General features: G+C 45.3%; 1 protein-coding gene across 15 annotated transcripts in view; it reads left to right on the forward strand.

Annotated features, from left to right (window-relative positions):
* The first annotated feature begins 747 nt into the window (after nt 1-747).
* The window catches only part of UQCC1 (ubiquinol-cytochrome c reductase complex assembly factor 1), a 135,577-nt gene continuing 113,476 nt past the window's right edge, over nt 748-22,848 (forward strand). For 12 of the 15 annotated variants that reach the window (XM_002710826.6, XM_089308061.1, XM_017341660.4 and 9 more), the window contains exons 1-2: nt 748-785; nt 21,785-21,889. In XM_002710826.6, coding sequence (XP_002710872.1) covers nt 762-785; nt 21,785-21,889 — 129 coding nt within the window. In that variant the 5' untranslated portion in view covers nt 748-761. The remainder of the gene's footprint in view (nt 786-21,784; nt 21,890-22,848) is intronic. The other 3 variants (XM_008256062.5, XM_089308063.1, XM_051846151.3) reach the window with 1 other exon arrangement.

Here is a 22,848-nt window from a genome sequence, read left to right on the forward strand (position 1 = left end):
ATTCTTGATTTTTTTTTTTCCTGTACCCCTTACTAATCATTTCCTATCAGTATTCAAAAATATTCACCTTAAACATCAACCACTCCAAGTTCCCTCCTCCACCAGGGTTCAGATCAGCATTTGTGAACACCTTCCTCCCTTTTCAGGACCCCTTCACAGGCTCTTTTATCTATTTTAAAAAGTTTATTGATTTATTTTAAGGTAGAATTACTGACAGAAGGACAAGAACACACACTCACACACACACACACACACAATTTTCCATCCACTGGTTCACTCCCCAAATGGCTGTAATGGCCAGGGCTGGGCCAGGCAGAAGCCAAGAGCCAGGAGCTCCATCCAGATCTCTCCCGTGGGTGCAGGGGTCCAAGTTCTTGGGCTCTGGCTCCTTTTAAATAGTGGTATTTCCAAGGGACCTGTTCTATTCAGCTCCAATTAAAAAGGGGATGAATGGAGTCTAAGAGGAGGGACTGTGACGAGGTGTAGCCGAAGAGTGAGGCTGGGTGAAGTGAGGGAAAAGCTCCGAGGGTGGGGTCCAGGGAGAGAGCGTCAAAGAACGCACTGGAGCCACTGTGACGCTTCCCCGGGAGAGAACCGAAGCCCGGGTAAACGCGCGCGCGCCCGCGCCTGCGCGCAGCAGCTCTGTGCGCCTGCGCCGCCGCTGTCGGAATCCCGCGGGCGGTAGAATAACGTAGTAAAGGGGCGGTGGCGGCGGGGACTCCGGAAGCCCACCTTTCACCCGGAAATGGTTGTTGAGGAACATGGCGTTGCTGGTGCGAGTCCTTGTGAGTGAAGGAGTCATTTTCTACTGTCGCCCGCCGGGTCCCTGGGTTGGAATCGGGGAGGCCTGGGCGGGAAGAACTGGAAGGAAGAGCAGAAGGGAAACCTGTACGATAGCTAGGTTGCGTGGCCGCCTTTCTGCGGGGAAACTGAGGCAGCTTGTCAGCTCTTCGTAGTTCCTATTTGGCTTTGGCTTCCCCTTCTTTCGAGAGGGAGAGAGTGACATCAGACTCTTCTTTACCGGGGCTTTTCTGTAACCACTTCTCCTCACGGAGAGGGGCACCTGCGGTTTTAGGTGGAGTTTCGGGAGACACAGTTCTTCTAGTTCTGTCACTGATGCACAGAGTGACCTTGGGCAAGTTTCTTTCGGAGCTCTTGCATCTGAAAAACGAGGACATTTCTCTCCTGCAGTCCCTTCAGACCCTGAGGGTCTCTGAGTTTGTTTCAGACATTATAAGTCAATTGTTCACTGTCCAGTGAGGTGGGATGTAGATTATTAGATGAGAGCTGGAAGAGGACGGGGGCCGTATCTGTCATCTTACTTTGCCTACCACAGTGTCTGGCGCGTCATAAGTGTGCTGAATAAATGACTAACTTAAGGAAGGAAGGACTGCTGGACAGCTTAGCACCCATGTGGGAAGCTGCTGTACTTCTTAGATTCAGCCCTTCTGCCATACTGTGACCTCCCGGAGGTACATGAGGAACAAAGTTAAGAGGTTACAGAACTTAGGGAGGAATGGGAAAACTCATAATTTTACCAAGTCTGTCAAAAACTGGACCAAAGACTATTTTTCATAGCAGGCTCCTGCGTCTGGCTGTCTTTTTGGTTGTCATTTTACACTTGTGTTTTCAATATTTTTGTATGTGGTTTACAAAGACTGCAGTTGTATTTTTTGTATTCGTTGTCATGCTTGTAAATGGCAGCACCTTTGCTGCTTTATAAATGTTTGAAGAATAATTCCTGTAACCCACAGAGAGGTTCACCTAGTGAAGTAATTGTTGATGCCGGGGCAGAATTGATTCAGATCTGAGGACTGCTGGGGAAATGGCAGTTAGGATGTTCTAACTCTCTTAGTTTTTAAGATGAATATTTGGGGGGGAAAGATGAAAAGTTTATTGGGCTACAGACCCAAAATAAACACTTTGTTTTGTCTGAGAAGTTAGTGGCTGCTCCAAATGCCTTAAATGTTCTTGCCCCTGACCAATCATGTGGAATGCTGCAGGTTCACTTCTTTCTAAGTGGTAGTATCCATAGAAACCACCTCTCTGTGCTTCATTAATTGACTCTTCTTTAAATTAAAAAATTTTTTTCTTTGTATTTTTATGAGAGGCAGAGAGACAGAGACAGGGACAGCCAGCACCCATTGCTGGTTCATTCCCCAAAATGTCTACAATTGCAGGGGCTGGGCCAGGCTGAAATCAGGAGGCAGAAATGCAATCTGGGTTTCCACATGGATGGCAGAGACTCAAGTACTTGAGACATCACCTGCCTTGTTCTAGGGTGTGCATTAACAGGAAGCTGGAGTCAGGAGTAGAGTGTGACTAGCACCCAGGCGCTCTGGTATGGGATGTGGTAGTCTTTAACTGGTAGGCCAAACGCCCACCTCCTTTTTTCCTGTGTTTTAATTTTTTTGGTTCAGTGCAAGTTACGATAAGGAAAATCATTTTCATTTTATATGGTAATTCCCTAAAATCTTCACATTATACTTACAGTGTAATGTGTGATAAAGCAACAGAGACTTCCTTAGGACAAGTTCAAAATGGCAGTGAAAATGAAAGTAGCAGGTTTGTATTGATCACCTATTCTTTTTTTTTTTTGACAGGCAGAGTTAGTGAGAGAGAGACAGAGAGAAAGGTCTTCCTTTTCCGTTGGTTCACCCCCCAAATGACCGCTACGACTGGCGCGCTGCGCTGATCTGAAGCCAGGAGCCAGGTGCTTCCTCCTGGTCTCCCATGTGGGTGCAGGGCCCAAGGACCTGGGCCATCCTCCACTGCCTTCCAGGGCCACAGCAGAGAGCTGGCCTGGAAGAGGAGCAACCGGGACAAAATCTGGCGCCCCGATCGGGACTAGAACCCGGGGTGCCGGTGCTGCAGGTAGAGGATTAGCCTAGTGAGCCTGGGCGCCGGCCGATCACCTATTCTGAAGAGGCATTTGAGACACTATGAGGAGTTCCAAATGCTGGAAAAGCATGCCTGCCTGGGAATCTTAAAAGCTTTGTTTGAAAGCTTGGCTCTGCTACTCCACTACTTGAATGAGTCAGCTAACTGCTTTGAGACGCAGTTTTTTTTTTTTTTTTTTTAATGAGTAAGGTTGCTAGGGTTGATCTGAGAATCAACTGATACAAGTTATGTTTGCATTTCTTCCTCTTTTTTCCCTAGTTCAGCAACTATTTGGAATGTTTACTGGATTCTAGGAACTAAACAAAGCACCCAGCATGGGAAACATAAACCTTACTCTGAAGTTTATAATCTATGAGGAGAGATAGTCAAGAAAACTATCAGACAGTAGTTGGAATGCTGTGATAGAAGTCTATCAGGCCAGCGCCGCAGCTCACTAGGCTAATCCTCCGCTTTGCGGCGCCGGCACACCGGGTTTTAGTCCCGGTTGGGGCGCCGGATTCTGTCCTGGTTGCCCCTCTTCCAGGCCAGCTCTCTGCTGTGGCCAGGGAGTGCAGTGGAGGATGGCCCAAGTCCTTGGGCCCTGCACCCCATGGGAGACCAGGATAAGTACCTGGCTCCTGCCTTTGGATCAGTGCGGTGCGCGGCCGACGGCCATTGGAGGGTGAACCAACAGCAAAGGAAGACCTTTCTCTCTGTCTCTCTCTCTCACTGTCCACTCTGCCTGTCAAAAAAAAAAAAAAAAAAAGTCTATCAGATCCTGTGGAAGTGAAGTATGGAGGCAGAGATGCTTTGCTTAAGTAAGAGAGCATTAGGTTGAGAATGGGGAGCTGGCGTAGAGAATTGGCTTACTCTAAGATAATCAAGGAACTGTAAGTAAATAAATCTGTTGGGATTCAGGGCACTCATGAGAAAATGGCAGGAGACAAGGCAAGGCCTTGTATGTCATAGGAGTTTGCAGTTTATTCTGAAGGCAGAGGGGGACCAGTTTCTTTCCCTTTTTTATTTGGAACTCAGAGAGACAAGAGATTTTCCATCTGCTAGGTTATTCCCCAAATGCCTGCACCAGCCAGGGCTGGGCCAGGCTAAAGTCAGGAGTGAGGAACTCAATATGGGGCTCTTATGTGGGTGGTGGGGATCCAGGTTTTTTTGTTTTATTTTATTTATTTCTTTTAAGATTTTTTTATTTGAAAGGCAGAATTGCAGGGAGAGAAGAGAGAGAGAGAGATCTTTCATGTGCTAATTCACTCTATAGGTGGGTGCAATAGCTAGGATGGCCAGGCTGAAGCCAGGAGCCAGGAACTGCACCCTGAGGATACAAATACTTAAGCATTGTTTGCTGTCTCCCAGGGTGCGCATTAGCAGGAAGCTAGATAAGAAGCAGAGCAGCTGGGACTTGAACCTAGGCATTTTGATAAGGGATATGGGTGTTCCAAGCAGAGACTTAACAGATGATACACTACATGCCCATCCCAACTTTTAAATACTTTATAGCTATGGATTTACATAACCCCTGCAACAGCCCTTGAGAAAGGAGGGCATATTATTCTCCCTAATCAAGTAACTTGGACCATCAAGAAGTAGTATTCTTGAAACATTCTTGTTAGTCTTATCTTGCTTTTTTCTATTTCTGTCTTATCAGCCAATTTTTTCCTATTTCCAGTTGTGGAGAACCACTGATGGGTTTGAGAAGGAGGAGAAAAGCTATTGCCGAGAGGCTCTAGTGTAGAAGCTGGACATTTGGTGAAACTAGACATGCTTATGGTTTTAAGAACTGTCCTGGGCTCATTTCTGCTTTTCTTTAGGAATGGTAGAAATTGCAGAAAGGCACTCTGTACTTTTAAAAAAAAATTGTTGGGGCCAGCACTGTGGCATAGTGGGTAAAACCGCTGCCTGCAGTGCCGCCATCCCATATGGGTGCTGGTTCAAGTCCCGGCTGCTACACTTTTGATCCAGCTCTCTGCTATGGCCTGGGAAAGCAGTAGAAGATGGCCCAAGTCTTTGGGCCCCAGCACCCACGTGGGAGACTGGGAAGAAGCACCTGGCTTCTGGCTTCGGATTGGCGCAGCTCCAGCCATTGCAGCCAATTGGGGAGTGAACCAGTGGATAGAAGACTTCTCTCTCTCTCTGCCTCTCCTTCTCTCTCTGTGAAACTCTGACTTTCAAGTAAATGAATAAATCTATAAAAATTGTGATAAAATACTTATACTACAACATAGCCTTTTAACCAATTCTTAAAAAAGATTTATTTATTTATTAGAAAGAGTGACGGAGAGTGAGAGGATAGACAGGGAGAAAGACATCTTCCATCTGCTGGTTTACTCGCCCTAGCAGGCAGCTGGATCTGAAACAGCAGCTGAGACTCGAACCTGTGCGCTGACATGGAATGCTGTTGACACAAGCTGCAGCTTAACCCCCTGTACGACTTTAACCATTTTTTCACATGCACAGTTCTGTGTTGTGCTACTGTCAGCAGTCTTCATCTGCAGAACTCCTTTTGTTTTGCAAATCTAGAGTTCTGTACCTATTAAGGAATAACTCCTATTTTTTTTTTTAAAGAGTTATTTATTAATCTGAAAGTCAGAGTTAGACAGAGAGAAGAGAGGCAGAGAGAGAGAGGTCTTCCATCCGCTGGTTCATTCCACAATTGGCCACAATGGCCGGAACTGCGCCGATCTGGAGCCAGGAGCTTCTTCCAGTTCTCCCACGTGGGTGCAGGGGCCCTTGGGCCATCCTCCACTGCTTTCCCAGGCATATTAGCAGGGAGCTGAATCAGAAGTAGAGCAGCCAGGACTCGAACCGGTGCCCATATGGGACACCGACGCTTTAGGCCAGGGTGTTAACCCACTGCACCACAGTGCTGACCCCAAGGAATAACTCCTGTTAGTTTCTTAGCCCTTGGCAACCACCATCCTATATTCTGTCACTATGTGTTTGAGTACTGTAGGTAAAATCATGTAAGTGATTCTGTTTGTATGATGCCACAGATAAGTAGAGTCATACAGTATTTGATCTTTTGTGACTAGTTTATATCATTTAGAATAATGTCTTCAAGGTTCATCCATTTTGGTGAATATGTCAGAATTTCCTTCCTTTTAGGCCGGCGCCGCGGCTCACTAGGCTAATCCTCCGCCTTGCGGCGCCGGCACACCGGGTTCTAGTCCCAGTCGGGGCGCCGGATTCTGTCCCGGTTGCCCCTCTTCCAGGCCAGCTCTCTGCTGTGGCCAGGGAGTGCAGTGGAGGATGGCCCAGGTACTTGGGCCCTGCACCCCATGGGAGACCAGGAGAAGCACCTGGCTCCTGCCATCGGATCAGCGTGGTGCGCCGTCTGCAGCGCGCCGGCCATTGGAGGGTGAACCAACGGCAAAGGAAGACCTTTCTCTCTGCCTCTCTCTCTCACTGTCCACTCTGCCTGTCAAAAAAAAAAAAAAAAAGAATTTCCTTCCTTTTTCAGGCTGAATAATATGCTGTTTTCTGTGTTATCTGTTATTTTGATGGACACATATGTTACTTCTATTTTTTTTCTTGTTAAGATTTATTTATGAGGGCAGGCACCATGGCACAGTAGGTTAATCCTCCACTTGTGGTTCCCCATCCCACATGGGTGCCGGTTCTAGTCCCGGCTGCTTCTCTTCCGATCCAGCTCTCTGCTGCGGCCTGGGAAAACAGTAGAAGATGGCCCAAGTCCTTGGGCCCCTGCACCCACGTGGGAGACCGGGAAGAAGCACCTGGCTCTTGGCTTAGGATTGGCGCAGCTCTGGCTGTTGCGGCCATTTGGAGAGTGAACCAACAGGTGGAAGACCTTTCTTTCTGTCTCTCCCTCTCACTGTATGTAACTCTACCTCTCAAATGAATAAATAAAATCTTTTAAAAAAGATTTATTTATGTATTTGAAAGGCAGAGTTACAGGGACACAGGAAGAAACAGATAGAGATATCTTATGTTTGCTGGCTGGTTCATTCTCCAGTTGTCCACAGTGGCTGGGACTGGACCAGGCTGAATCCAGGAGTCTGGAACTCCTTCCAGATCTCCCACATGGGTGACAGGGGCCTAAGCACTTGGACCAGCTTTTGCTATTTTCCCAGGAGCATAAACAGAGAGCTGGACCAGAAATAGAGCAGCTGGGGCTTTAATTGACACTCTTGGGATGCCAGTGTCACATGTGGCTGCTTAACTGGCTGTGCCACAACACCAGCTCCTGCTTCTGTCTTTAATTATGGGAAGTAGTGCTGTAGTGAAGATAGGTGCACAGATATCTGTTGCAGCATCTGCTTTCACTTCTTTGGGGTATATATCCAGATGTGGAAATGCTGAATCATACGGTAATCCTGTCTTTAATTTTTTGAAGAACTGTCATACCGTTTTTCACAGCAGCTAAAACTTGGATTCCTACCAGCAATGCGCAGCAGTTACAGTTTCTGCATATCTTCACTAAAACTTTGTTTTTTGATAGTAGCTATACTAATAAGTGTGAAATGGTATCTCATGGTAGTTTTGATTTGCATTTCCTTTTTTTTTTTTTTTTTAAAGATTTACTTATTTTGAAAGAGTAGCAGAGAGAGAGGGAGGGACACAGGAAGAGATCTTCATCTGCTAGGTCACTTGCCAAATGGCTGCAATGCTCAGAGCTGGGCCAGGCTGGAGTCAGGAACCAGGAGCTTCATCTGGGTCTCCCACGTGGGTGGCAGGGGCCTATACACCTGGGCCATCTTCAGCTGCTTTTCGCAGGCCGTTAGCAAGGAGTTGGATTGGAAGTGGAGCAGCTGGAACACAAGCCTGTGTCCATATGGGATGCTGCTATCCCACAACCCTGGGCCCTGATTTGCATTTCTCTAATGACTAGTTATGTTGAGTGTTTTTTCATACTCTTATTGGCCATCTGTCTCTCATCTTTGGAGAGATGCCTCTTTGCCTGTTTTCATTTTAGGGATTTATTGTTTATTTATTTGAAAGGCAGAGTTACAGAGAGAGAGAGGGAGAGACACAGAGAGAAACATACACACATAAGGGGGGGGGGAAGAAATCTTTGATCTACTGGTTCACTCCCCAAATGGCCGCTATGGTTGGAGTTGAACCAGGCCAAAGCCAGGAACCTGGAATCCATCCAGGTCTGCCATGTGGAAGGCAAGGACCCAAGCACTGATGTCATCTTCCACTGCCTTCCTAGGTGCATTAGCAGGGAGTGGATTAGAAACAGGGCAGCTGAAACTTGAACTGGCTCATGTATGGGATGCTGGCATTGTAGGCAGTGGCTAAACCTGATGTGCCACAACACTGATCCCTTATTTTTCAATCTGGTTATTTTTAATGGTTAAGTTATACTTTATGTATTTTTTAAAAAGATTTATTTATTTATTTGAAAGGTAGTATTACAGAAAGAAGGAGACAGAGAGAGCGAGAGTAATCTTCCATCTGCTGGTTCACTCTCCAAATGACTGCAAAGGCCAGCCAAAGCTAGAATCTGGAACTCCAGCTGAGTTTCCCACATGGATAGCAGGAGCCCAAGCACTTGGGCCATCATCTGTTGCCTTCTCAGGCATATTAATAGGAAACTGGGGGCCAGTGCTGTGGTATAGTGGGTAAAGCTGTCACCTGCAGTGCTGGCATCCTATATGGGCACCAGTTCGAGTTGTGGCTGCTCCACTTCCTATGCAGCTGCTGTTAATGGCCTGGGAAAGCAGTGGAAGATGGTCCAAGTGTTTGGACCTCTGCACCTGCATGGGAGACCCGGAAGAAGCTTTTGGTTCCTGGCTTTGGATTGACCCAGCTCCAGCTGATGCGGCCATTTGGGGAGTGAACCAGCAGATGGAAGACCTCTCTTTTGCTCTCTCTCTGCCTCTGCCTCTCATAACTCTTGACTTTCAAATAAACAAATAAATCTTAAAAAAAAAAAAAAATAGGAAGCTGGATTGGAAGTGGAGCAGCCGGGACTTGAACTGGTGCTCATATGGAATGCTGGCGTCACAGGCAGTGGCTTAACTTGCTGTGCCACAAAGCTGGCCCCTCTTTATGTATTTTGATATCCCTTATCAAATGTATGATTTGCAAATATTTTCACCCATTCCCTGCATTGTCATTTCAGTCTATCTTTTGATGCATAAAAGCTTTTAATTTTTTTTTTTTTAAGATTTATGTATTTAGAATACAGAGTTAGAGAGAGAGACAGAGAAAGAGATATATCTTTCATCTGCTGGTTCACTTCCCAAATGGCCACAATAGCTGGTGCTGGGCCAGGCGGAAGCCAGGAGTGTGGAACTCCACTGGGGTCTTCTACATGGGTGGGCAGGGGCCTAAGTACTTGGGCCATCGTCTCTTTTTTCTTTTTCTTTTTTTTTTCAAGATTTATTTTATTTATTTGAAAGACAGAGTTACAGAGAGAGGTAGAGACAGAGAGAGAGGTCTTCTGTCTGCTGGTTCACACTCCAGATGGTCGCAAATGGCTGGAGCTGTGCTGATCTGAAGCTAGGAGCCAGGAGCTTCTTCCGGGTATTCCACGTGGGTGCAGGGGCCCAAGGACTTGGGCCATCTTCTACTGCTTTCCCAGGCCATAGTAGAGAGCTGGATCAGAAGAGGAGCAGCCGGGACTAGAACCGGCGCCCATATGGGATGCTAGTGATTCAGGCCAGGGCATTAACCCGCTGTGCCACAGCGCCGGCCCCTGGGCCATCTTCTATGCCTTCCCAGATGCATTATCTGGCAGCTGGATTGGAAGTGGAGCAGCTGGGACTGATATCCACGTCCAATAAATCATTTCAGTGCCATGAAAGTTTTCTACTGTTTTCTTCTTAGAGTTTTTTAATCTTAGGTCTTAGGTTTAGGTTATACATTTAGATCTTTGGTCCATTTTGAGTTAGTTTTTGTAAATGGTATAAGGTTTTACTCTGTTTTTTGAGCTATTCCCTCAGTGGTTGCCCTGGGGCTTACAATTAACATCTTAATGTGCAACAATGTCGTTTGAATTAGTGCTGCAGCTTGATTTCAGTAGTAGAGAAAACTTGTTTCTAGATGACTATTTTTTTTATAAAAATGGCTTATTTATTTGTTTATTTATTTATTTGAAATGCAGAGTGGCAGAGAGGGAGAAAGAGAGCTTCTATCTGCTTGTTCACTCTCCAAATGGCTCCAATAGCCAGGGCTGGGCCAGGCTGAAGCCAGGAGTCCGGATCTCCATCCAGGTCTCCCACATGGGTGGCAGGGACTGATACTTGAGCCATGATCTGCTGCTTCCAAGGCATGTTAGCAGAGAACTGGATCAGAAGCAGAGTAGTCAGGACTCAGACTGGCACTCTGATACCAGATACTGGCATCCCAAGTCGTGAACCAGCTGTACTACCACGCCTGCCCCCAAGGTGGCTCTGTTCTTTTGCTGCTCCTTTGTGTTATTGTCCTTCAAATTATATCTTCATATTTTGTGTCCATCAATGAAGATTTATAATTACTGCTTTTGTAACTGTCTTTTAAATTAAAAAGAAAAAAAAGTATAAGCAAAATACCCATACATATACTCATGTCTAAAAGTGCTAAGTAGTTACTTTTACCTGTCCACCTAGTTTCTTCATGTGGATTGGAGTTACTGTATAGTATCCTTTCATTGCAGCCTGAAGGTTTTCCTTTAATATGTGTTGTAAGGCAGATGTACTATTGACAGGTTCTCTTCATTTTTATTATTTAGGGAAGTCTTCATTTTTCTTTCTTTCTTTCTTTTTTTAATGAATGGCCAGTACTGGGCCAGGGTGAAGCCAGGGACCAGGAGCTTCATCTGAGTTTTCCACATGGGTGGCAGGGATCCAAACACCTGGGCATCTTCTGCTGCTTTTCCTAAGCCATTAGCAGGGAGCTGGATCTGAAGTGGAGCAGCTGGGACATGAATCCATGTGGGAGGGATGCTGACATCATGGGTGGTGGCTTTACATGCTGTGCCACAATGCTGGCCCCTTTCTTTCACTTTTGAATGATAGTTTTGCAGGATACAGAATTCTTGTTTGATAGTTTTATTAATTTTTTTCATTTTGAATATTTCCTATCCTGCCTTCTGGCTGCTGCCATTTTTAAGAAGAAATCTGGCTGGCGCTCTGGTACAGTGGGTTAAAGTCCTGGCCTGAAATCTGGCATTCTATATGGGTGCCGGTTCTAGTCCCAGCTGCTCCTTTTCTGACCCAGCTCTCTGCTATGGCCCGGGAAGCCAGCAGAAGGTGGCCCAAGTCCTTGGGCCCCTGCACCCATGTGGGAGACCTGGAAGAAGCTCCTGGCTCCTGATTTCAGATCAGCTCAGCTCTGGCCATTGTGGCCATTTTGGGAGTGAACCAGTGGATGGAAGATCTCTCTCTCTCTCTCTCTCTCTACTTCTCTGTACCTCTATCTTTCAAATAAATAAAAATAAGTCTTTAAAAAAATCAAGAAATGAGCTATTTACATTACTGAGATTTCTGGTATTTGATGAGTTGCTTCTCTCTTGCTGCATTCAAAATGTCTTTGGCTTTTTAAAAAGATTTTAAAAATTTACTTGAAAGGCAGAATTACAGAGAGAGGAAGAGACACAGAAAGAGAGAGATCCATCTTCCATCTATTGGTTCACTCCTCAGTGGCTGCAACAGCTGGGGCTGGGCCAGGCTGAAACCAGGAGCCAGGAATTTCTTCCAAGTCTCCCACATAGGTGCAGGGGCCTAAGCACTGGGCCATTCCTCTGCTGCTTTTTTATGTACTTTATCAGGGTGCTGGATTGAAATGGAGCAGCTGGAATGCTTAACCCACTATACCACAATGCTGGCCCCTGGCTTTGGTTTTTGACAGCTTGATTATGATGTGTCTGTGGATCTGTTTATCCAGTTGGGGTTAGCTGAGCTTCTTGGCTTTGTAAATTAATGTTTTCATTGTTTGCAATGTTTTCTGCCATTATTTCTTCAAATATTCTTCTGTCCTTTTATTTCTTAAGATTTATTTATTTGAAAGGCAGTGAGAGAGAGGGAGAGAGAGAAAGACAGAGAGATTGATTGATCTTCCAAAGTCTGATTCATTCCCTAAATGGCTGCAATGGCCAGGACTGGGCCAGGTGGAAGCCAAGAGCCTGGAACTCCATCTGGGTCTCCCACCTGGGTGGCTGGGCCCAAGTACTTGGACTGTCTTCCACTGCTTTCTTTCTTTCTTTTTTTTTTTAAAGATTTATTTATTATTTATTTGAAACAGTTACAAAGAGAGAGGAGAGACAGAGAGAGAGAGAGAGAGAGAGAGAGAAAGGTCTTCCACCCACTGGTTCACTCCCCAATTGGCTGTAAGAGCTGCACTGATCTGAAGCCAGGAGCCAGGGGCTTCTTCCAGGTTTCCCACGTGGGTACAGGGTCCCAAGGACTTGGGCCATCTTCTTCTGCTTTCCCAGGCCACAGCAGAGAGCTGGATTGGAAGTGGAGCAGCCAGGTCTCGAACCGGTGCCCATATGGGATGCGGGTGCCTCAGGCCAGGGTGCTAACCCGCTGCACCACAGCGCTGGCCCCTCCACTGCTTTTTGAGGCACATTAGCAGGGAGCTGGATTGAACCAGTGCTCAGTGGAAAAAATGGAATAAAAGATAATGGTGAACAAGATGTTTGGAATCCATGCTTAGTTTTCAGAGTACACGTTTTCATAATGTGTATTTTGGTGCAAAATAATTTTTTTTAAGATTTATTAATTTTAAAGGCAGGGGCAGCGTTGTGGCGCAGCAGGTTAAAGCCCTGGCCTGAAGCGCCGGCATCCCATATGGGCGCTGATTCTAGTTCTGGTTGCTGCTCTTCAGATCCAGCTCTCTGCTATGGCCTGGGAGAGCAGTGGAAGATGGCCTCAGTCCTTGGGCCCCTGCACCCATATGAGAGACCTAGAGGAAGCTCCTGGCTCCTGGCTTCGGATCAGTGCAGCTCCGGCTGTTGTGGCCATTTGGGGAGTGAACCAGCAGATAGATGGAAGACCTCTCTGTCTCTACCTCTCTCTGTAACCCTTTCAAATAAATAAAATAAATATTTAAAAAACAAAACGAAAAGAAAGGCAGGGTTCACAGAGAGAGGGAGAGAAAGAGAGAGAAAGAGATCTTCAATCTGCTGCTTCATTCCCCACACTCCCGCAATGGCTGGTGCTGTGCCAACCTCAAGCCAGGAGCCAGGAGTTTCTTATGGGTCTCCCACATAGGGGCCAAAGCATTTTCCACTGCTTTCCCAGGCCATTAGCAGCAGCTGGATCGGAAGTGGAGCGGGTGGGACTTGAACCGGTGCCCATATGGGATGCTGGTGCTGCAGACAGTGGCTTTACCTGCCACACCATAGCACCAGTTCCCAAAAGAATTCTTAAAAAAGAGGCCGGCGCCGCGGCTCACTAGGCTAATCCTCCGCCTAGCGGCGCCGGCACACCGGGTTCTAGTCCCGGTCGGGGCGCCGGATTCTGTCCCGGTTGCCCCTCTTCCAGGCCAGCCCTCTGCTGTGGCCAGGGAGTGCAGTGGAGGATGGCCCAGGTGCTTGGGCCCTGCACCCCATGGGAGACCAGGAAAAGCACCTGGCTCCTGGCTCCTGCCATCGGATCAGCGTGGTGCGCCGGCCGCAGCGCGCCGGCCGCGGCGGCCATTGGAGGGTGAACCAACGGCAAAGGAAGACCTTTCTCTCTGTCTCTCTCTCTCACTGTCCACTCTGCCTGTCAAAAAATAAAAAAAAAAAAAAAAAAAAAAAAAGAATTCTTAAAAAAGGTTTATTGGGGTTGGTGCTGTGGCATTGTGGGTAAAGCTGCCACCTTTGGTGCCGGCATCCCATATGGGCACCGGTTGAGTCCTGGCTGCTCCACTTCCGATCCAGCTCTCTGCTATGGCCTGGGAAAGCAGTAAAAGATGGCCCAGGTCCTTGGGCCCCTGCACCCTTCTGGGAGACTCGGAAGAAGCTCCTGGCTCCTGGATTCAGATTGGCACTGCTCCAGCCGTTGCGGCCTTCTAGGGAGTGAACCAGCAGGTGGAAGACCTCTCTCTCTCAACCTTTGCCTCTGCCTCTCTATACTCTTCCTTTCAAATAAATAAATCTTTTTAAAAAAAATCTATTTCTTTACATTAAACTTGGATTTGACATCCCCAACAAAGTGGGAAGAGGCAGCAGATTCAATAATGATTGAACATCTTCTGTCTGAGGAAGTATCCTATTGTAGCAGGCCACATTGCATCTTTCTTTTTAAAGACTTTAAAAATTTTTTTTGTTTAGTTTTTTATTTATCTGAGAGGCAGAGTTACAGAGAGAGGAGGAGAGAAAGAGATCTTCCATCCACTGGTCCACTCCCCAAATGGCCTCAATGGCTGGGGATAGAGCAGGCTGGATCCAGGAGCCAGGAGCTTCTTTAGGTCTCTCATATATGTGCAGGGACCTAAACACTTGGGACATCTTCTGCATTAGCAGGGAGCTGGATTGGAAGTGGAGAAACTAGGACTCAAACTGATGCCCATATGGGATGCTGGCATTGCAAGTGGAAGATTAACTTGCTATGCCACAATGCTGGTCCCACCACATTGGGTCTTGTAAGAGAGTTTGTTACAGTAGCATTTGTAATCTTTGGACTTCAGAATTGAGTTAGTATCTGTGACATTCAGAATATAGGTACACTTTGGAATTATAGAGAAAATTTCATGATTATCATCCATCTTCATTATTCACATATATTTGAAAATTCACCTGGTTTTAAAGATGTATTTATAACCTCAAAATCAGTAGTTAAAGCACTTTCATGGTCATTTGCAGACTGGAAAGAGGAGTGAGAAGTTTATGTTGCCAATGTGTACGTTTCCAGCAGAGGTCAAACAAGGTGATACCCTGCCTTGTTTTAGCTCTCATACTGTAAACAAATATTTTCACATGGCCTTTTGACTGCTGTATTTTTTGTATTTTTGTGCTTTTGTTTGTGATTTCTCAAAATATTGTTTCCTTACCCCACCGAACTCCATGCCGTGGAATGCTGAAGGAAGGGCGAGAAAGCTTTGATGACCTTATGAAGAATATATGTGTGTTAGAGAAATTTTGTTCAGTAGTGAGTTACAGAGCTATTTGCTGCAAATTCAGTATTAAGCAATAATATATATTAAGTAGGGTATCTTTCAACAGAAACACATGAAAGAAGGTATTGATTGGTGGAGAAAATGTGACCAGAGGCTTGCAGGAACATAACCATTTAGTTCCCCTAGGTGCAAAGATTCAGAGTTTGCTAACTCAGTGTGTGGTGACTTCATAAAGCATAACTGTAGTGGAAGACAAGATCAACCATAACTAGCTCATAACGAGCTCATCAGTGAGCCAAGGAAATTATAAAGGTACCTTAGATTTTCATGGAAAAGTAGAATTAAAAGTGTTTATTATTTTGTACAACTTTTGAAATCCATGCATAGTGTTTTCATAATATTCATTTTCTGTGAATTTTTTTTTAAAAAAGGTACCATCTTTGTATTTTTAAATCTGTGATCTTTTAAAAACAATTGACAAGCAGAGAGAAAGAGAGAGAGAAAGAGAAAGATCAATTTTCTGCCTGCTGCTTCATTCCCCGAAAGCCCACACAGTAACCAGGTCTGGGCCAGGCAGAAGCCAGGAGTCAGAAACTCCATCTAGGTTTCCCATGTGGGAGGCAGGAACCCAAGTACTTGGACCATTATTTACTGCCTCCTAGGAAGCTGGATCTGAAGCAAAGTAGCCAGGAGTTTAACTGATACTTTGGGAATGCAGGTGTCCCAAGCAGCAGCTTAACCCACTGCACCCCAACACCCACCCCTCTAGGAACTTTTGGAAGACCTCTTTTACTTCATGCAGAAATAGACCTGTCAATGGATTCATTAAAGTGTAGTCAGTATGGGCAGGTGTGTCCAGTCAGTAAAAGATGTGGTATGTCAGAATATTTTGAAATTCTGATGTAAAATTAACTGCAATTAACAATATCTACAGTATACAAAAATGTTAAGCTCATCTTTAAAATTTTGGTTTTGGGGTGGGTGTTTGGTACAGTGATTAGGACACCACTTAGGACCCTTGCATCCCATGAGGAAGTGTCTGGTTCATGTCCTGACTACTCTGCTGAAACAGCTTTCTGTTGATGTGCTCCCTGGGAGGCAGCAGATAATGGCTCAAGTAGCTCAAGTACTTGGGTCCATGACACCATGTGGAAGACCTGGATTGAATTTTGACTTTGACATGGCCCAGCTCTGGCTGTTGCAGGCATTGCAGTGAATGGAAGATTTCTCTTCTCTCTGTCTCTCTGCCTTTCAAGTAAAAAATGAAAATCAATAAATAAAATTTAGGGGCTGTTATTGTGGTGTAGCTGGTAAAGCTGCTGCCTGTGGCGCTGGCATCCCATGTGGGCACTGGTTCGAGTCCTGACTGCTCCACTTCTGATCCAGCTCCCTGCTAATGGCCTGGGGAAGCAATGGAAGATGGCCCAAGTGCTTGGGCTCCTGCTACCCACCTGGGAGACCTAGAAGAAGCTCTTGGCTTTGGCTTTGGCATCTGGCTCTGGCATCAGCCCGGCTCTGGCTGATGCAGCCATTTGGGGAATGAAGCAACAGATGGAAGATCTCTTTGTGTCTCCCTCTCTAACTCTGCCTTTCAAATAAATAAATATTAAAAAAAAAAAAGATAAATTTAGCTGGCGCCATGGCTCACTAGGCTAATCCTCTGCCTGCGGCACCAGCACCCCGGGTTCTGGTCCCGGTTGGGGCACCAGGTACTAGTCCCGGTTGCTCCTCTTCCAGTCCAGCTCTCTGCTGCGGCCCGGGAGGGCAGTGGAGGATGGCCCAAGTGCTTGGGCCCTACACCCACGTGGGAGACCAGGAAGAAGCACCTGTTTCCTGGCTTCGGATCAGTGCAGTGCCGGCCATAGTGGCCATTTGGGGGATGAACTAACGGAAGGAAGACCTTTCTCTCTGTCTCTCTCTTTCTCACTGTCTATAACTCTACCTGTCAAAAAAATTAATTAATTAATTTAAAAATTGTCATTCTGTCCTCCTAATACTAAAATTGTCAGAAACCACATGTCAGGTTCACTGCTGGTCATGGCAATTATCCAGCTTGACCCTTACTTTAACCCCAGAGGGAAGCACTAGGAATCCTCATTGTAAAGATGAGAAAACAGCCTCAAAAACGCTAAGTAACTTGAGGGCAGTCCTATTAACAAGCTAGTGACAGGCTGGGGTTTGAATCCATGTCTGTCACAAAGTGATACCAGTCCAGCTCTCTGCTGTGACCCGGGAAGGCAGTGGAGGATGGCCCAAGTGCTTGGGCCCTGCACCTGCATGGGAAACCGGTAGGAAGCACCTGGCTCCTGGCTTTGGATCGGTGCAGTGCGCCGGCCGCAGCATGCCGGCTGTAGTGGCCATTTGGGGGGTGAACCAACGGCAAAGGAAGACCTTTCTCTCTGTCTCTCTCTCTCTCACTGTCTAACTCTACATGTCAAAAAAAAAAAAAAAAAAAAGATAAATTTTAAAACTTTGATTTTTGAAGTGTTGGTAAGAGAAGACAATAACAGTCTTTATTTGGTAATAATGCATTTATTCAAAATTAAATTTTTTACCAAAAATTAATTTTTACAAATGAGTGGCCCAAAATGTTTTTCTGTACTTTGGAGAAATTAAGGTATGCTAATTATTGGCCTAATATATTAGTACCTGCAAGAGTGACAAGTATTTCCACAGATTTGTCTTTACAAATGAGGCACTGGGAAGAGTAGAAAGGAAGAATGACTGAGTAGAGGAGAACTAGGAGCTGGTGTCAAGAGAGTTCTGGAAGCAAATGATATTGGAGTTTGGGTGGGTATGAAGAACACATTCCCAGAGGTAATGACAGTTTGGGGGAATAGCATGTGCAGAGTGGAGCAGTTATTCTCAAATGAGAGAATCTGAGTTAGATTTTGGAACTGCTGAGCATGTAAATATTCATGGTGAGTGTAGAGAGGTCCAGTTGGTAAAGACCTGTTAGGATCAGGTGTTTAAGTTTGAAGAGGCACTTGGATCCACTGTAAGCCTTTCAGAAAAGGAATGAATTCCAATTTTGGAACAGTGTTTTAAGAAAATGGTTCTTTTGGGGTCAGCATTATGGTACAGTGTGTTAATCCACTGCCTGAGATACTGCCATCCCATATCAGAGCACAAGTTCCAGTCCCAGCTGCTCCACTTTTTTTTTTTTTTTTTTAAGATTATTTATTTGAAAGGCAGAGAAAGAGAGATCTTCCATTCTCTGATTCACTCCCCAAATGGCCACAATGGCTAGGGTTGTGCAAGGCTGAAGCCTGGAGCCTGGAATTCCAGCCAGATCTCCTATGTGAGTGAGCTCAAACACTTGGGCCATGTTCTGCTGTTTTCACAGGCATGTTAGCGGGGAGGTTGATTGAAAGTGGAGTAGTCAGGACTTGAACTGGTGCTTATGTGAGATGCTGGCATCGCTCACAGGTGGTGGCTTAACCTGCTACACCCCAACACTAGCCTCAATAAAACAAATCTTTAAATTAACAAAGTGGTTCTTGTAAAATTTGTATTTGGAAGACACAGAGAGAGAGAGAGAGAGAATCTTCCACTCCCTTCCATTCACTACCCAGATGCCTGCAATAGCTGGGACTGGGCCTGGTCAAAGCAAGGGGCTAGGAATTCAATTCAGATCTCCCACATGGGTGGTGTTAGCTATTTGTGTCCACTTAGCAAGTCCTAACAGGTAGCCACAGCCCAAGTACTTAGACCCTCACCTGTTGCCTCCCAAGGTATGTGTGAACAGGAAGATGAAATTGGGAGCAGAGCCAGGACTCAAACCCATGCACTTAGGTAGGATATGGGATGTAGGCTTCATAAGTGATGTTTTAATTGCTGCACCAAACACCCACCCCAAGAAATGATTCTTGTTGTTTTGACAGTTTGCTGAAGAAAGAAAAGCTTATGTAATTCAATAATAGTTGTTCATGACAGTAATGATGCTTTTGTGTTTTTATGTTTCCGAAGTGCTTTTATAAAAATATTCCTTGGGGCCGGCGCCGCGGCTCACTAGGCTAATCCTCCGCCTAGCGGCGCCGGCACACCGGGTTCTAGTCCCGGTCGGGGCGCCGGATTCTGTCCCGGTTGCCCCTCTTCCAGGCCAGCTCTCTGCTGTGGCCAGGGAGTGCAGTGGAGGATGGCCCAGGTGCTTGGGCCCTGCACCCCATGGGAGACCAGGAAAAGCACCTGGCTCCTGGCTCCTGCCATCGGATCAGCGCGGTGCGCCGGCCGCAGCGCGCCGACCGCGGCGGCCATTGGAGGGTGAACCAACGGCAAAAGGAAGACCTTTCTCTCTGTCTCTCTCTCTCACTGTCCACTCTGCCTGTCAAAAAAAAAAAATAAATAAAAAAAAAATATTCCTTGGAACACTCCTGTGAGGTAGCTTTTATTATTCCCATCTCCCTCCCTCCCTCCCTTCCTTCCTTTTTCTTTTTTAAAGATTTATTTGTTTATTTGAAAGTCAGAGTTGCAGAGAGAGAGGTCTTCCATTCACTGGTTCACTCCCCAAATGGCCTCAATGGCTAGAGCTGGGCCAATCCAAAGCCAAGAGCCTGGAGCTTCTTCTAGGTGTCCCATGTGAGTGTAGGGGCCCAAGGACATGGGTCATCTTTTGCTGTTTCCCCAGGCCATAGCAGAGAGCTGGATCGGAAGTGGAGCAGCCGGGACTCTAACCGGTGCCCATATGGGATGCTGGCGCTGCAGGTGGTGGCTTTACCTGCTACACCACAGTGCTGGCCCCATTATCCCCACTTTTTCATATGGGAAAACAGAGGCCCAAGTTGTGTAATTAGTTCAGGGCCACATAGTTATTTAGCGGCAGACTTGGCTTTCAAACACCTTTTTGCTATATCTCAGCTATTTGAATTAAAGATTTGGGCAAGAATTGTAGAATCAGAGAAAGACCAAACAGGGCTGACTACTCCTTTTTTCTAGTAAGAACAGTTTTAAAGTATTGGCTGAATACCAAGTAGAGCCAAAACTACAAGAAATTTTATTGACATTGGAAATAACATGATGAATTTTTTCAGAAAATCTTCCAAAAGTTTGCATTGTTTTTACTTGTAATTTCCTTTTCACCCCCTTTGAAGTTTCTGTAGAAATTTCATGTTATACCATATTTACATTTTTTAGAAAGGGCATTCTGACATTGAATGATTCTGATAAATCTATCAATGTAAGCAAAACAAAATACCAGTAATTGTCTTTCATTTGAAAACCATTCCAACAGATCAAACCTCAGCTGAAATAAAATATTGTAATACTACTTTTCTTTGGAAATATAAGGTACTGTGAGTAGCCTATTAGAAATGGTTAAGATGCTTCTAGGATTTGAGACACTTAAGGAAGCATTTGTGGGTTTGAAATTGTGATACCACCCCATCCCCTTTCCACCTCCATAGGAGAAAATGGTAATTCAGATTTAACACAGTTTTGAGCTGGATCTACTACAAAGTTAAATTTGTTAACTTCTTTTTAAATCCTGAGAAGTAGAGATTTTAACTTTGTTTTACAGAAGAGGCAACTAAGCCTCACAAAGATGTGTCTTGTAAACAGTGGAGCCAAGAATCAGATTTGCTTCCTGACTCTAAGTACAAGGTCCTTTCCACATATGCTGTGTTTCAGTTGTTTCAAGACTAGGTCATAGAATGTTAGAACTAGAAGGGACATTGGCGATTCTCCTTCATCCTTTCATTCCATAAATGACCATGGATTCTAGGATTGGCCTGTCTGGATTAAAATTTTTAACTCTGCTGTTTATTAACTATGTTATGTTGGCAAGTTGTGTATCCTGTGCATACCTCAGTTTTCTTTTTTTTTTTTTCTTTTTTTTTTTTCTTTTTTTATTTTTTATTTTTTATTTTTATTTTTATTTTTTTTGACAGGCAGAGTGGACAGTGAGAGAGAGAGACAGAGAGAAAGGTCTTCCTTTGCCGTTGGTTCACACTCCAATGGCCGCCGCGGCCGGCGCGCTGCGACCGGCGTACTGCACCGGTCCGATGGCAGGAGCCAGGAGCCAGGTGCTTTTCCTGGTCTCCCATGGGGTGCAGGGCCCAAGCACCTGGGCCATCCTCCACTGCACTCCCTGGCCACAGCAGAGAGCTGGCCTGGAAGAGGGGCAACCGGGACAGAATCCGGCGCCCCGACCGGGACTAGAACCCGGTGTGCCGGCGCCGCAAGGCGGAGGATTAGCCTAGTGAGCCGCGGCGCCGGCTACCTCAGTTTTCTTATCTGTTTATTTATTTGAAAGGCAGAGCATCAGTGAGAGAAGGAAAGAGGGAGGGAGGGAGGGTGGGAGAGAGAGAGAGAGATCTTCCATCCTACTGATTCACTCACCAAATGGCCACAACAGCCAAGGCCAGGGCAGACCTAAGCCTTTAGCCAGGGATTCTGGGTGGCAGGGACCCAAGCACTTGTGTTATCATTGGCTGCCTTCCCAGGAGCATTAACAGGGAGCTGAATTGGAAGCAGAGCAGCTAGGACTCAAACTGGTACTCTGATATGGGATATTGGCATTGTAAGAAGTGACTTAACCCACTGCACCTCCTTATCTATTTAAATGAGATAATAACAATATATCCAGACGACTGGGTGGTGATTGTGAAGTTTAAATGTTGGGGTAAAAGGTCCAGGACTCTACTCACTTGGCTGGTTCCACTGGCAACCAGCCTTCCATCCTCCTAGAGTCACTTTGTTAGCATAAATGCGGGTAAAGTTGATAGGGCCTAATTAGTAAATAGTAAGGTACTTAAAAACCCCTATCACTCCCAAGGATTTAAGAGCTCTGTGCCAGGAACTTGAGGTGAAGATCAACTCTGAATTTGTTATAGTGCCATGGTATTTTCTTTGCCCTCTACATAGGCAGCCCTACAGATTTCTGACTCTTTCTTTCTTTGTTTAGAGGAATCACACTAGCATCTCCCAGTGGGTTCCAGTATGCAGCCAATTGGTACCGGTGTCTCCTAATCAAAGACAGTGGGGCAGAACTCTGTTTGGCCTTTCCCAGGTAAAGTTCGTTGTTCCCTTGCTTGGTATGAAAACTTTACCATTTATGTGCAAATGTCATTTATTTATAGATTAGCCAACCAAACTGTGTGATGGAAAAACCTCATGAGACCACTCTGGGTCTCTGATGCAAGCTCAAGACTGATTCCTACAGTATGGTGCCTAAGGGCGTTGGTTCTAAATACCCCAGCAATGGAACTTAGCCTAGGATACCACGTTACAGTCTGATGATTTTTACTATGAGGGAGTTTTTCCAGATATTCATTCAGAATTAAACATTTTTCAGTTTTCTTTTCGAATCCACTTTGTGCTACTTTTATTTGGGGTGAGAAATGTTTCTTTTTACTTTTTATGGACATAGAATCCAAGAACCAATTATTTGAGGCTTTAGTTTACCGTTGACCACATTATTCATTATAATGTAGTTTACCTTGGACTCTCTGTAAGGAGTTTTTCTCTTCCTGATTTTTGTTAATCCTACCAATAATTTAGTAATAAAGGAGGTAAAAATCACCCACTACTTCAACTCTGAAATGTTAATATTTTCATCTTTGCCAGTTGTTTTCCAGTCCTGTGTGAATTAATTTTTCCACAAGCACATTAGCAAATATCCACAGAATTTTACATTCTGATGCTTTTTCACTTATTAGAGCAGACATAATTCATAGTAGGTAGACTTTGTAATTAAATTTTTAATGGCTACCTGATATTCTATTTACTTAGCCTTTGTCATTAAAATTATTTCTTTTTCTAAGATATGCTTTAATTTTTTTTAGCACATTAAAGAAAAACTTTGGGAAAGATTTATTTATTTGAAGGATAGAATGACAGAGAGATCTTCCCATCTGTTGGTTTACTTCTGAAGTACCTGCAACAGCCAGGGCTGGGCCAGGCTAAAACCAGGAGCCAGGAACTCCATCTGGGTCTTCCACATGGGTGACAAGAACCCAAGTACTTGGG

Source organism: Oryctolagus cuniculus, chromosome 11, assembly GCF_051225735.1.
Source record: "Oryctolagus cuniculus isolate XC-2025 breed Fujian yellow rabbit chromosome 11, ASM5122573v1, whole genome shotgun sequence".
NCBI classification, from domain to species: domain Eukaryota; kingdom Metazoa; phylum Chordata; class Mammalia; order Lagomorpha; family Leporidae; genus Oryctolagus; species Oryctolagus cuniculus.